The 15,170-nt window shown below is 40.7% G+C and overlaps 1 protein-coding gene across 1 annotated transcript in view; it reads right to left on the bottom strand.

Moving 5' to 3' along the window:
• Positions 1-9,528: 9,528 nt before the first annotated feature.
• The window catches only part of SALL1 (spalt like transcription factor 1), an 18,633-nt gene continuing 12,991 nt past the window's right edge, over positions 9,529-15,170 (bottom strand). Inside the window, exons 2-3 of the mRNA XM_044664157.1 lie at positions 12,323-15,170; positions 9,529-11,091 (exon numbers count right to left, since the gene is read on the bottom strand). The exon at positions 12,323-15,170 is cut by the window's right edge and continues 565 nt beyond it. Of these exons, the coding sequence (XP_044520092.1) occupies positions 10,651-11,091; positions 12,323-15,170 (3,289 nt within the window). The 3' untranslated portion in view covers positions 9,529-10,650. The remainder of the gene's footprint in view (positions 11,092-12,322) is intronic.

Raw genomic sequence — 15,170 nt, 5'->3', positions numbered from 1 at the left:
TCTTTATATGAGAGCTGGAAGAGACCTCAGAGAACAACTAGTCCAGCCTCCTAATTCTCCTGTAATTTTACAAGTAGTTAGGTGTTGGATTTGGAGTCCTAAAGACCTAAGTTTGAATCTCACCTGGAACACTTACTAATTGTGTTACCTTGGACAAGGCACTTAACTTTCTCAGTCTCATTTTCCTCATCTTTAAAATAGGAATAAAATAGCATCTACTTGTTAACTTTCTTATGAGCATTAAATGTGGTAATATGTAAGCTTTTTAGTTTGAAAGGGGTCGGGGAATAGGGTGCTTACTAGAAACCAACCCAATCAAAGCAGAAAAGAAGGCTTAAAAGGACTGTGTAGATTATTGGCGGTAATTAAGCTTTCCCAGGTGTTTTTTTCTCACACTTTCTCTTGTGTGTGTGTGTGTGTGTGTGTGTGTGTGTGTGTGTGTGTGTGTGTGTGTGTGTGTTGTGTACGACAAATTCTCTTGATGAGAATTATGTTCTTTCATATGGAAACAAAATGTCTACATATGGCACCCAACCTAGAACCAGACCTAGGTATGCCTCTTAGGTCTATGAGGGGCAGCTGGAAAATTTATATAATAGATAGAAGACTGTATACTCAATTAAGGTAGAGAATAATGGCTGGAATTCTGGGAGTCTAAGACTGTCATCTTTTTGTGACAAGTGTGCTACAAGTTAGGAGGGGCTGCCTCAGAAAGTAATGGGTCCCTCCAAGAACTGGAGGTCTCCAAGAAGGAAAATAGGTAGGTGATAGCTTATCTGTTAAGCATGGGGGCAGAGGTGAGACAGTGATATTCCTGCTCAGGTGTGAACTAATTGATTTTTATGTCCATTCCATCATATTCTACATATGATTCTGTAACATGCCTCAAAGAAGTAAAACCTGGTGATGTTCTGATCTAGGGCTGTATGACTTTAGAGATCATTTAATCCATTTTTGTTTTACAGATGAGAAAACTGAGACCCAGTCAAGGTCACAGAGGGTGTAAGTAGCAGGGCTGAAATTTGAACTCAGGTCTTATGATTAAATCTGGTGTTCTTCCCATTGTACTACATTGCTTCTGCTTGGAGCTAGATTGGTCAATGACCAAAGCAGAGTCGTTTTGGAGGGGTAAGTAAGCCAATCTATACATAATCTTGGTATCCATTTATAGATAAGGAAGCTAAAATTCCAAAATATTAAGTAAGTTGGCTCTCATCACATAGTTGGTAATTATGTGATTGACTAGTCAGGCCTCCTGATTCCAAATCCAGTGATCTATCCTCTAGACTCCTTGGAATTCTGTCCTATGACAGTGATTGCAAACATTTTAGGGACTAAGTGCCCCAAATGCAACCCTCATGCCACATGTGAGCCACTCCTCTACCTCAGACAGGAGGGAGGAAGCGCTCCCATAGTGTTGATGGGCAAAGATGTGAGAAATATCCTCAGGCATGGTGGAGAAGGGGAGGAGATCAACCCTCTCTGGCATGTGTGCCATAGGTTTACCAACATGGTCCTATGAGAACCATGACATTCATGTCAAGATTCCCAACTAACACCTAAGTTTTAGACAAGAGGATCTTATATATCTTAATTGAACTTATCTATCTTTCTACAGCTATATCATCTATCTCTATCTCTAATGTATATATCTATCTTATCTATATCTATGCTTATATGTAACTGTATTTTAATACAATTGGTTTTCATTATAATCCTATTTGTGCTATTTTTATGCATTTAAAACATTATTTTGAGAAGAGGTTCACAGCATTCTTTAAGTTACCAAAGGGCAACATGATAGAAAAAAAGGTTTAGAAGTACTTTAAAAACCAGTGATTGGGGTAGTAGCTAAGTGGCATACTAGATAGAGCACCAGGCCTGGAGTCAGGAGGACCTGGATTCAAATCTGACCTTAGACACTTCCTAGGTAAGTGACCCTGGGCAAGTCACTCAACCCCAATTGCCTAGTCCTTGCCCTCCTGTCTTAAGAGTTCTTGGTAGGGCAGAAAGTTTTTTTATTATTTAAAAAAAAACACAACAGTGAGATCATGCTTTCACTAAAAGCAGTTCTGATCAAGATGGTATGATGTGATCATAGAATAGGCAGATCCATATAACAATTAGCTATATTAAAAGAGTATTCTCATTATCCTTCTTCTCAAACATTCTTCCAAATGTCCTTATTATTGTCAAAGGCACCACCATTCTTCTAAGGTTTACATAACCTTGAAAGTATCCTTGACTTGCTTCTCCCTCACCCTACCTACATATCCAACTGGCCATCAAATCTTACTGTCTCTACTTCAACCACCTGGCCCTAACCTATCCTTTTGTCACATTATTATATTATTCTCTTTCCTGCACTTCTCTGTCCAGCTAAACTACCATCTCAGGACCTTGAACCCATCTCCCATTGCCTAGAATACACTCCCTTCTCCCACCATCTTATAAAACCCCTTACTTCTTTCAAGACACAGCTCCAGCACCAGTTTGTATATGGCATCTTTTCTGATTGCTCTCATCTGCTATTGCCCTCCATACCCAACTACCTCACATTTATTCATGCAGAATATAAATATAAATATTACCACTTTCATATGATAAAGTACTTTTTGGTATAGATTCATATTGTCCACGCCAACAAAATATAAACTCTATATAGTAATAATTAGTAATAATAATAGTAAACACACACACATGTAATCCCAGCTTCTAGCACAATGCCTAGAAGTAGTAGATATTTAATGAATACATGTTGATTGACAAGCTACATTTTGATTGACAAAGATTTTCAATATAGACTCAGCTAGAAAGGGGCTTAAGAGATCATTTATACAGAGAAGGAAACCAAGACTCATAGAAGTGACTAGCCCAAGGTCACCCAGATTATATGATATTAATAGCTGGGATTCAATACCATTACTTCTGATTACAAATCCAAGTTCTTTTCACTCTACCATGCTACATTCTGGCTAAGATCAGGGAGGCTCATCCCCAGAGAGTTAGTCAGTCAATCAACACTAAATACAACTATGTGCAAGCATGGTGTTAGGCACTGGGGAATTTAGAAAGGAAAATAAATAGCCTTTGCCCTTAAGGAGCTTATGTTCTGTTGCAGGAAACAACAAACACATATATCAGTGAATCTATACTGAGGAACTAGTGAAGAACACAAGTAATAAGAGAAATTGGGATAGACTTCATATAGAAATTTGAGATGAAATTGGAGGAAGCTAGCAATTCTAAGTGGTGAAGTTAAGAAGGGGAAACATTCCCGGCACGAGGGACAGCCTTGAGAAAAGTGACAGGAGATGGAATTTGAAGAAGAGCAAGAAACCTAGTTTGGCTAGACCATAGGATGCAAGAAGGAAAATAATAATTAACCTAGACAGATATGTCTGATCCAGGTTGTAAAGGGCTTTAAATGTCAAAGAAAGTTGTTCGTTTTTGTTCGAAGAGATTACAGAGAGTCAGCTGATCAACAATTGATGAACTTTTTCTGGGTCAACAAGCAGCTCATGGTGATGGTCTCTTAATTCATGGATAGTTTGAATCTGAAGACAGCACCCACAAAGATGAAATCGGTGTCAAAATATAACTATATTATACTTTCTGTCAATGTGAAAGGACTGTTGAATTTGAAGAGGAAGAAGCTAGTAAACTTGCCTCAATACCTTTCTGACCTCTTTGGCTTTATACCATTTGCCATCAAAGTCTTTCGTGGAAACAAACATAAAACAGATTCTCAGACACCCTTTTGGAAATGGAAGGTCAGAAAAGCTCATGTTATTGCTGCCTGTGAGAAGTATCTTAAAAGCACATCTTTCCTTTTGCTCTCAACATTAGAATCCTGTAAAGAACAAAAGTTCCCTGAGGCCAATGGCTGTTTTATGGCTTTGTATCAACAATGCTGTGCTTTATACATAATAGGATCTAATAGATGTATTAGAATGACTAACTGGCATTTGTCAAATGGACTCAGAAATAGGGGCAGCCAAATAAAATTGTACCTAGACTATAACATTAAACTAAAATTAGATAATTTTCCCTTTTGCTATTGTTTTGATCCTTTCCTGTTGCTGTTTCTGAAAATCTAACGTTTCCTAACAAGTTATATGTAGGAAGCAAAACCTTTTGCAACAGGCCTTTAGTACATCACTTTAGTACATCATTGCATTGAATTTATGCTCAGATGCTAAAATACAAATTACCTCTTGACCATATGGATCCAACAGACTCTACCAAGACTGTACAACATATTCTTCTTTCCACTGTCAATCTGCATTTTAAAAAGACCAACTTTCTAGACAGATGCATGAAGTAGAAAGAATTCCAGAACAGGAGTAAGGAGATCTGAGCCAGAGTACTACCATTTCTGCCAACAGTTTGTTTTAGCACCTTGGACAAGTCACTTTCTCTCTACAAACTTCAGTTTGCTCCTAAGCACAAAGAGATTGGAACATAGGATCTCTAAGGTCCTCTTTCAACTCAAAAGGCATTTCCTAATAGAATATAAACTCCTGAGAGCAAAGACTTGCTTCCATTTTGTCTTTCTGTCCCCAACCCCAGGAACAATGCTTGGTGACACCAGTCAAGAAGAGTGGTCAACAGGGCAAGTTGAAATTGACAAAAACAAAGCATTTTCTGATAGAACCAGGGCCATGGTGCTTAGCAAAGCATGAGGCTTTCTGAAGAACACAAGATAACATGAACTAAATCAACACTAATGCAGATGTTGACCTATATTTAAATTGTTGTTAAAAGTAGACAAACGAAATATTAAAATATTATGGCACACTAGAAGGCAGGAGGGAAGAAACAAATACTTGGCTGACATAATTAAACTTGGGTGAAATACTTTTGGGGAAGTTGTGTGTTTTTGCAGCATGTTTCTCATTTGTGGAGAGAAAGAAACAGAAAGAAGACCAGAAAGGACAGACAAGCAAAACAGCTTTCAAAGGTATAGTTCTGTCTTACTATGTAATTTAAAAGAAAAGCAAGCTGTACATAATAGAGATCTGAAGACTGATCTGTAATCCTCTCTTTTTTTTCTGTTCTACTGCACATATGCAAATTCCCATTGTATTTGGTATTTGATAACTTTAGAATAAAAATTAAAAGTTAATGTAAAAATGACATGTTTCTCATTAACTCAGTTAAAATCACAGCTCTCTATTTTTCTACTAATTAGATAGATAGCAAATAGAGAAGATGAAGAACCAGGATCTGGAAAGAAGATGATCCAAGCCAACTCCTTCATATTATAAATGGAGAAACCAAGGCTTGATAGGGAAGATAAATGTCCAGGATGATATGTTAAATAAAAATAGTGGACATATCCTTTTAAACCAGAAAACATTCTCTTGTTATTGTGAGATTTATTTACCACAAACTAAAATCACAGACCACTGGAGTTGGAAAGAGACCTTAGAGATAATTTAGTTCAGCATTTTCATTTTTAATGAGAAAACAAACTCAGAGAAGTGAAGCAACTTGCCTAAGGTCACATAGCACATTACTGGCAGAACTGTGTCATCTTCTGTACAATCATTTCTGCTTTCTTTCATGGAGAAAAATCAGAATGACAAAATCAAAAGAATTATGGCTGTACCTCATCACTCCCACTTTTTTTTTTTTACAAACAGAACAGACTTTGATCTAAACATGATTTCTGGAATTTGTATAAGATGATTTAGTTTTTTCCTTATCCACTTCCAGGTTTTGAATCTAGAATTGCTTTTACTGTTGAGTTTTTTAGAAATTCAGTTTGATGACTTTTTTCCTCCCACTTGGTTATCTTAAAAATGATATTTCTATTTTATCTTAAATTATGAATATAACTTCTAGCAAAGCTTAGACTGCTTTTTAAAAAATAAACTAGACTGCTAAATTTTCATAAGGTAGGGGCAATCCTCCCCCCCCCATCTTAATATCAACAGACAAAAACTATAAACAAATAATCTCCTGCTAGTAGTTTATATCAAATGCAAATGGTTACAGTTTTCTCTTTGATCACACTCCTTTTCTAGTCTTTTTTTTTTAAGTGTATGAGTAACCCAAAGTCCACCCCATAAAAAAACTTCTTAATTTCAATAAACCCAAACTGCAGGACTTGGATAAGAAATCAGTGGGCACTAATTAGAATTTAGCATTAAAGTATCACTGAGTTGCTGACCCTGAAGGGAGCAAGAGTATCAAACTAGTCAAGTCTTGAGTAAATTCTAACCATCAAGAGTTTCTTTTCATTCTACCTCTCTCCTCAGTACTCTTAGTCATCAAACTGTATTTAAAATAAGCATATGTTCTACAAACAAGAACAAAGAGAAAAGACTGAGAAAGAAAGAAAAAGGAAGAAAAACATATAAAAAGGGCAGATTTGTACAAGAGTGATAACATGAAAAGAGACAAGAAAATAGGAGAGAAAAATAAAACCACAGAAACAGAAAGCATGAACACAGGTAAGGGTAGAGATAATCATGGAGAAGATATAGATTCTGAATGAAAGCTAAAGCATTGGACAAAATGTTAATGAAAAGGGATTTATTCAGATCAAATATTTTATGACCTCAGCTGTCATCATCCCACAAAACTGCAAGTCTTGTTTTAATATAGTCAGTCCTGGCTGGGGTGGGGGTGCTATAATTATGGACCACCAATTCCAAAATAAACTTGATGAATGTCAAGTTGAAGAAAGGTAAAGAAAAGGTGGGGGAAATAAGAATGTGGAAGGAAGGAAAAGTGCTTCAGCATCTTTTACCTTAAAATAAACCCTGCTGCTTTATAAATATAAAAATATAATTTGTTTCTCTTATGATGTCTGTGTCAGGAGTCAGCAAAAAAGGAAAGTGTGCTTAGTAGACCAAATTGGGAGGGGGTGAGGAGTGAGTTCTGTGCCTTAGGGGAACCAGACCCCGGGGTGGACTTCTTGTTTGGGGAATGAATTTAAATATTAGCGAGACTGGGGCTTTTTTCTTGTTAGATGATTTCCACTCTTATCTCAGGAATTCTGCTGTAAACTGGTTAACAGCTCATTTGGTGCGTTTAGGGCTCATTTTCAGTATGACAGTCAAAGAAAAGGGGGAAAAAATGACAAAACCCAAGAAGAAAATATTTTCAAGTACTAGAAACCCTGCTGTGCCAGGTTTTGTGACCCCTGGAAACAAGGCACTGGAATTTTAACAGATTGGTTCTCAACCCTAGATGGGGTGCTAGAAGGCTGCTGTCACCCCTGGAATGAAGTTCGGGTTCATTGAGTAAATAAACATCCCAGTTGGGAGTCCACCCTGCTCTCAGAGAGGGGAAGCATTAAAAGTGGGAAACCCTGGGGACTTCAGAAGTCGGATCTAGTACTGTAGTCACTTTGAATAAAGAAACCTTAGGGGGGGAAAGGGGACAGAGGTACTCTCCTTATACATTCTCTGGGGGTTTCGTTGTCTTTTAGTATCTCTTCCCCGCCTACTTCCCCCCTTCCTCCTCCCTCAGGATGTGAGGTCTAGGAGCCTACTTTTGGAAGTGAGGAGACCTGAGTTGCCGAAACTTGGAGTTGGGGGGTGGGGGTGGAGCGGGAATCAGTTTTCGCTGCCAGTACTCTGCCTCTAGAAAGATGTTATCTCCTAGAACTCTGTGCAACTCAGAACCCCGTAATCGTACCCCTCCCCACCTTCTGACAAGCATCAATAAGCTCCAGCGACAGCCTCTAGTGTGGAGGACCCTGGACTTTGGGAGGTTTCTACTGTCTCCTACTCATTTTACTGTCTCAAAGAATAAGAGGAAGACTCTGGGGACTTACTTGGGGAGAGGACGAGGGTGTATAGCGAGGTAGAAATAAGCCTCTCACGGCCGCACAACCCCAGTGGCTTAGTTAGCCCTTCTCTTGCCCACTTCCTTTCTTCTGTAAGATCACTTCGCTTCTCTACCGGGCGCAATGTCGAGTTAGGATTAAAACGCACCCCTTCCAAAATTCTGCTAATCACAGAACGCCGCAACAACCTCTCACACCCATAGTAAAACGCACGCAACGTTACGTTGGAATCGCTAGAAAAACGACCATCATCTGTCCCCTATTATTATCTAGGTCAGCCCTTCTTCAATAAAACCTTTTTTTTCCTAAACAATCACCTTCCCCCTCTTCCCCCCCCTCCCCCCGCCGGTTCAGTTCCCAAGTTGAGGGAGCCGTACCTCCCGGACATCCAATAGTGCCGACAGCCCACCTTTCGTTCCCCTGCCCCGGCTGGTGTGCCCTGACCAACCTGGAGCCCTAAGCAGCTGCAGGAACCTGGAAGTCCCAGGCGGCGCTCCGAAGATGCTGCCGCTCCAGGACAGGCCGCATCGTCCCCTCCTCTTCTACACCAGGACCCAGGAGATTCCTCATATTCCGCCCCCTCCCCACTCCCGGCCAGCCCCGCACGCTCTCAAGCTATCTGGCTAGAATCAACCTGAAAAGAGTTTGTCCTCATTAGGGTCCCAAGTGCCAGGCATCCCTAGACAGCCTGGCTCCTTAGGGTTGCCCTGGGACACAGGCTTGTACTGCTCTCAGTTAAACATGTTTGAGATATTCAGAGGATCTTCCAGCATAGTTCGGGAAACCTTCCTGCCTCAGCAGCAGCAGTAGCAACAAGCCCTTTTAGGTGAAAGAGTAAAGTAGTTTTTTAAAGAGTCATGAGGTATGGAAAAAGGTTACACAATCCACTAATTCAGGACTAATGGCTACACACCGAAAGGCAGCCTCGGGCCCTTCCCTTTTCCTAACTCCAGAATAAAGCTCCAAAATGGCAAAGAAGAAGAAAAAAATCAAGAAGGAAAGACTAATGGGGGGGGGGGAGATAAGGGGTGGGGGTGGGAAAGGAGAATAAAAAAAAAAAACTTTCCCTGGAGTTTGGGGACTATCATATTTGTCTACTTAAAACATACTTGTATCAGTGCTTAAAGCTTGCCCGATTTCTTTTCTTATTTTTGAATTTAAAAAACCAATTCAATAAATAATCTATTGACTTCTCCTGGGTATAGGCTTACTTTCTCAAAATGATATCAGTCAGGTTTATTATAATCCTTCCTACTCTGGGAATTCTCCACTGCTGAAATCCACTCCCAACAGCACTGAACACCCTGTATTAGCAACTGAATAACGAAAGCCATGTAAAATTTAGGCCATTGAAATCATAATTAGCCTACAAATATCATTTCCTTCATAAGGAAACTTACCTGATGTTGATAAAATTTTCCTTTAGTATCTTTTGGCTTAGGGGCTGGGGAGGGGAAAGAAAAAGACTGAAAATATTCACAAACTGGAAAAAGGGAATAATTTTAGCAAGTAACTATTTCCAAACATTTAAAAAAGGACAACATTTATGCAATTTCCTTCAAGGAAGTCTATCATAATTACATTTTTAAGTGAAAAAAAAAAGCCCACTCACATAATGCAGTAAGTTTACTGCTTCTCAGGAAAAAGTTAAAATGATTACTACATTCATGGATATGACCAAATATCAGTAGACCTTAAAAACACAGACACAGTATTTTGTTTTATCTGTTGCAAAAAAAAATGTATTTGATTACTCGAGTAAAATTACAGTATCTCTGCTGTTAGTAAGTATTAAATGTTAAAGAAATTGGACCCCCTTTTCCTTTCAACTTTCCAAGAAAGTGCATGTAACAGTCCAAGTTTTTTTTTTCCCATACCTAATACAAAATAAACAAACACTATACCTGTTCCCTTGATCAAGAAGATGAGCTCACCTTGTAAGGAACATATGTACATTTTAATGAAAGTGATATTTCTTATTGTATATACAGGAGCATCTACAATTTTTCCACGGAAGGTTGTTCAAGATGCTATACTTAGCAGCATTGTGAAATTCCAGCACATTTTCTATAATGAATATACCTACAAGGCAAAATGTTATGTCTCAGTTTCAACTACCAAAACAACACTTTTGTATCTTCTCTAATAATCTGCGTGCTTATTACTGTACAGAAACTTATTAAACATTTAAGACGACTCAAGTAAAAAGCACAATACAAATAACAGTTCAAAACGGAAAGTGTTAAATCTACCCCCAAAATTAAAGCAGTTTTAATTTTATAATAAAAATCAAAAACTGAACCTTTTGCAAGGAACCACTGTTCAGTCTGTACTGTCGGGCTTTTTCAGTCCTTTCCTTAGATCTGTTTTGGAAGATTAAACAATGTGTTTGCTGATAAAATTTTCCAGCAGGATCAAAGTGTACATTTATATACAGACTTTATTAGAGATCTAATGCATCACTGAGGCATTGCATCAACACCAGAGTTCATGTTAAACTGGATATAGAAAATAAGTTAATGCCAGAATAAGGTCACCTATCAGAACAACTTGCAATTGCCATAAATGTTACAGCAAGTTTACAGCACTCTAGTCAATTAGTATTTAGTTCAAATACAGAAGACCAAAGTTAATGCTTGCATTTTTTTTTTTTGCAAAGCAAGGTTATATCACTAATAAATAAGCTCTCTTAGGACTCTAGAAGTTGAACGTGGTACAAAAAATGTCTTAATGTTGTTCATAGATCTGGGTAAGGGAAGTAGGGAAAGGAAGGGAGAGGAGAGAACAAGAAAGCAACCCTAGGTTGCATTTTTTTGTAGGAATGTTATTTATAAGGTTGATTCTCTTTAACTTGTTGCGATCTCTTTGTTGTCCTCCACGAATCTGGTAAAACGGAAGTTATTTCCATTTTCACTGCCTGCCATTTTCTCCAGACCAGCTAGAGGAGCATTAGGTTCAGAGTTCTGGAGCTTCTCCAAACTTCCCGTCAACCCACTAATAGGTGAGCTACTGCCATTGCCAAGGCTTCCAGGAATTGGAGGGATGCCACCATTCTGAATGACTGAGATCTCGTTGGTCTTCATGGCCAAACCATTGGAGAGTGCAGCTGCATACTGATTCCAGAAACTGGAAGGATCTCCATTTCCTGACCTTGCTGCCAAATCTTTCTGGAACATTTCTGGGAATTTTACAGGATTGCCTCCCAGAAATGTCATGGGACCATCCACAGAAAGTCGCCTGCCTCTTCTGGCTGGGGTACTGTTCCACATGTGAGTGCCCATGTGTACCTAAAAGGCAAAGAATAAGTGAGAAGTGAGGTGGAGAGAGAAAGAGAGAGAGAGAGAAAGAGAGAGAGAGAAAAGAGAGAGAGAGAGAGAGAGAGAGAGAGAGAGAGAGAGAGAGAGAGAGAGAGAGAGAGAAGGAAAGAGAGAAAGATTTAATAGTTCAGTCTGTCTAAATTCATATCCAAACACTAGACAAAGCTGGCAGTCCAAATGTCTGCTCTTGTTATGTGAAGGACAGTGAGAAAGGTAGGGGATAAGATCCCCACCCTTCAGCTGGTAACAACATATGTGTGTGTGTATGTGTTATCATGACCCTCTCTATAGCATAAGGCCTGCTTCTTCCTGTGGAAGGATGCTGGGCTTACTCTATTTTATTACAAGTATTTAGCTTATAATGGCCTCAGGCAATCCAGTCAGTTGCAGATAGCTACTTTCAGGGTTAGAATTGTTATGTCCACTTTCATTGTGATGGTAAGTATTGTATTTGACACCCTTTACCCTATAAATGTCCTTTTCAGACAGGAAGAAAGTATCCCACCCTGATTGCTCATTGGAGAGCTTCATGTACAGACAGAATGGCCAGAAAGTAATTATTCATCTCACATTACTGGCAGCAATCTCTAGAGAAATACTCTGTCAACAGAAAAATGTACACAGCAAGAGTGCTCAACTGGTACTCTAGAACTTAAGTATATTTGCTTTATTTCCAACACATATCAGTAGGAAATGTTATATAATCAATTAACATAATACCCATTAGCTATGGTTATACTATCTTTAAAAAGAACAACAACTATCATACTGTGCTGTACAGCGATGAAACGAGGAGTCCACATTTAAAGAGGCTCATAATTATTCAGCAGTTACACACAGGACCCAGGCCATGTGGAGATCCTTAATCAATACCCCATGGCAACGCTGTGCTGTCTTATTTGGTAGGTAAAGCAATTCATTTGGTGCACTTAGTTGGACAATGGAAACAGGCCACTGCATTGCATATGTACCGGATTATTCAGCACACTGACCACTGATATTCAGCAAGGAACAAATAGGAAGTTAAGCAAATGCAGCCCATTTCATGCAACTCTCCATAAGCTGCCTGGTTGATAACACTATATAAACATCTTTTTAAAACAAAAACAAACAAACAAACAAACAAAAAAGCAAGGGGATATGGGGTCATAACGGGAGGGGTGGGGAGAGTTAGGGAATAGAGAGAGACACTATTCTGTACCTTAAGATTGCCTTTTGTCGTGAAAGCTCTCCCACAAATAGTGCAGGCAAAGGGCTTCTCTCCAGTGTGTGTTCTTTCATGGATCTGCAGCGCACTGGAGGAAGAGAAGGTCTTTCCACATGTGTTGCAATAGTGCTGTTTGGGAGTTCTCCTGGGGAGGGCTGGGAGCAGAACTGGAGATGTGGCAGATGAAGTTAGAGGCCCTGATGGGACCAGGCTCGAGGAAGTGTCCTTACTGTCCTGAGAAGAACCATGCACAAAGCCATTTACCTCTGTTTTTATGAGTGATGACAATGAGTTGGTAGGGATAACTGCAGAGTTCTGATTGGGGCCAAGGTTGGAACTGGGCTCGAAGAGTTGTGATGGTAGATCTCGCATCTGATGTGTCAACATATGCTGCTTCAAATTACCCTTTGTGGAAAACCCACGATTGCAAACTGTGCAAATAAATGGTCTCTCTTTGGTATGACTTCTGTAATGAATGTCCAAGGCACTCTGACAAGCAAATGTTTTGCCACAAATGTCGCATGCGGTGTTTTTAAATTTACCCCGGTCTCTGAAAGGGAAGAGTATGCCCAATGAATCTTCTTTAATAATTTTATCTGCGTGACCAGATGTCAGATCTAAAGCCCCACCGTTCACAGGGGTGGGAGATAAACCATTGGCAAATTCGCTCGGCAATGCTCTTTGCTGCTTCTCCTCAATACTTGGTGATTTGTGGTAATCATGGGTGCTGTTGGATGGGGATAGGGCCTGCATGGAAGAGGTAGACTCTGAAATAGCAGGGCTTCCAGCACTTTGGCTCTCCATATCACCCCCAACTGAGGAAGAGTCATTGGTCATCACATCCCCCTCTACAGACCCATTCTCAACTGACTTGAGGCTGGCCTGTAGCTGCTCAGCCAATCCAGCATTGATCATCTTCATCTGATTTTCCAAAGCAGCAATACTTGACATTTCTAGAGGCAAAGGGGACGAAGACAAGCTATCTTGGGATGCATCAGCTGACTTGGGTGTATCAGGCACGCTGCTGTCGGGGCAGTCTTCCATGTTTTCATCTGAGAAATTGTCCAGATCATCAAAGTTCTTCTCATCAAAAGAACCTGTGTCTGATTCCATAGACTCAGGGTAGTTTTCAGTGATTGGGGTATTAGGAATCTGGCCCCCCATATGCATTCTGATGTGCTGCTGAAGTACCACAGCATTAGTGAATTTCTTCTGGCAGATGGGGCAGGAATGTTGGACTCTGAGTGGGGGCATGGCACGGTGGACACTATAGTGAGTTTTTAGATTCCCTTTTGTGGTGAAGGCCCGACCACAGATTTTACATTTAAATGGTCTCTCCCCAGTATGTGTCCGATAATGCATCTTCAGTGCACTCTGGCAACTTAGAACTCGATGGCAAATGATACACTCGTTGGGGTCTGTTGCCTTTTTGTCAATATTTTCTACCAGTTGCTGTAGTTTTGATGTCTCTGAAGCTTGTGCTGAGTCCAATAATCCTCCAAAAGGGAACTTTGCCTTGAACTGCTCTGACATAAGAGGTATCAGAGGGTTGGTAAAAGTGGCCACACTGCCAGAACTTGAGTCTGCAGCTGGGGAGCCCACAGAATTGTTCGTGTTTGTGAGTGAGTTGGGTACAGGGGTGCCCTCCTCCGTCTTACTGTTAGATGGTGGCAAAGTGGACCCCTCTGCTTCCTCAGGCAGACCACTGGAGTTCCTTGGGGCTATTTCAACCACTCCTGAATCACTTTTAACAGAACATGGTGGGCTGGCAGCAGAATGACTGATGGGAATTGGGGCTGGTTCTTCAGTCTTGATGAAGGGGGTCAGGCTGGGGATGGTGGGGGGAAGTGGCAAGCCAACTGAAGTGGTCAACGTGGGCAGGACTGGCTTGGTGTCCAGCCAGCTGGTGACAGGTTTCTCAGGTGGGATGGACATCCCATATGGGATACCTGTACTTGTAGGGATATTGTCCAAGTGCTCAGGCACAGGGTAGGGGTTCATCTGGATATGGGGATATTTCTCTTTGTGGCGCTGAAAGTGGACTTTTAAATTTCCCTTTGTGGAAAATCGATTCCCACAGATGTTGCATTTGAACGGCCTTTCACCAGTATGAGAACGCAAGTGGATCTGCAAGGCACTGTCACTACCAAAGACTTTAGCACAGAATTTACACTTGTGTTTGAAGAATGCCTCGTCAGAAGTACTTTTCGCCTCAAAGGCAGTTACGTTTGGTGGCTTGCTTTTTCTTTGCTGGGCCAAGGCTGACAGAGAGTTTAAATCCTCTGCGGTTGTTCCAATATTGGGCAAGGGTCCGGGGAAAACAGAGTTACCAGGGGCAGGCTGAGGTAGAAGTGGATTAGATGCAGGACTTAATAAACTGCTTATTGCAAAAGCTGGTGAGGATGCTGATACTGGTGGGTTGCTAACTTGGGAGCCACCAGCGCTCGGAACCACTTTTTCTGAGGACGGAGTTGTAACTGCTGCTGCCAATATGTTAAGATTTGGAGAAGAGCCACTGCTGGATGGGATGATCGTGCTGCCAGGACTGCTCTGAGGTAGCTGTATGGGGGGTAGCTGTTTCACACCACTGATGCTGGCAGATTGACTAGCAAGGCTCTGTGCTAATCCAGCTGCTGCTGCCAGCTGCTGGGATAAATGGGAGCTTAGCGTGGACAAGGGGTTGGCAGATGTTCGTAAAGTACCTTGAGAAGGACTAGAAGATGTTGGCATATCTGCATTTTGGGAAGCCAACAGCAGTATTTGGTGACGGATTTGCTCTATCAGTTGTAACTGGTGGATCTGCTGCTGTTGCAAAGCCAAGAGCTGCTCCATGAGGGCTGGG

The sequence above is a fragment of the Gracilinanus agilis genome, chromosome 2 (genome assembly GCF_016433145.1).
Source record: "Gracilinanus agilis isolate LMUSP501 chromosome 2, AgileGrace, whole genome shotgun sequence".
Taxonomy (NCBI): Eukaryota; Metazoa; Chordata; class Mammalia; order Didelphimorphia; family Didelphidae; genus Gracilinanus; species Gracilinanus agilis.
Note: the sequence above shows the minus strand (reverse complement) of the source record. Positions and strands in the feature narration are given on the sequence as shown.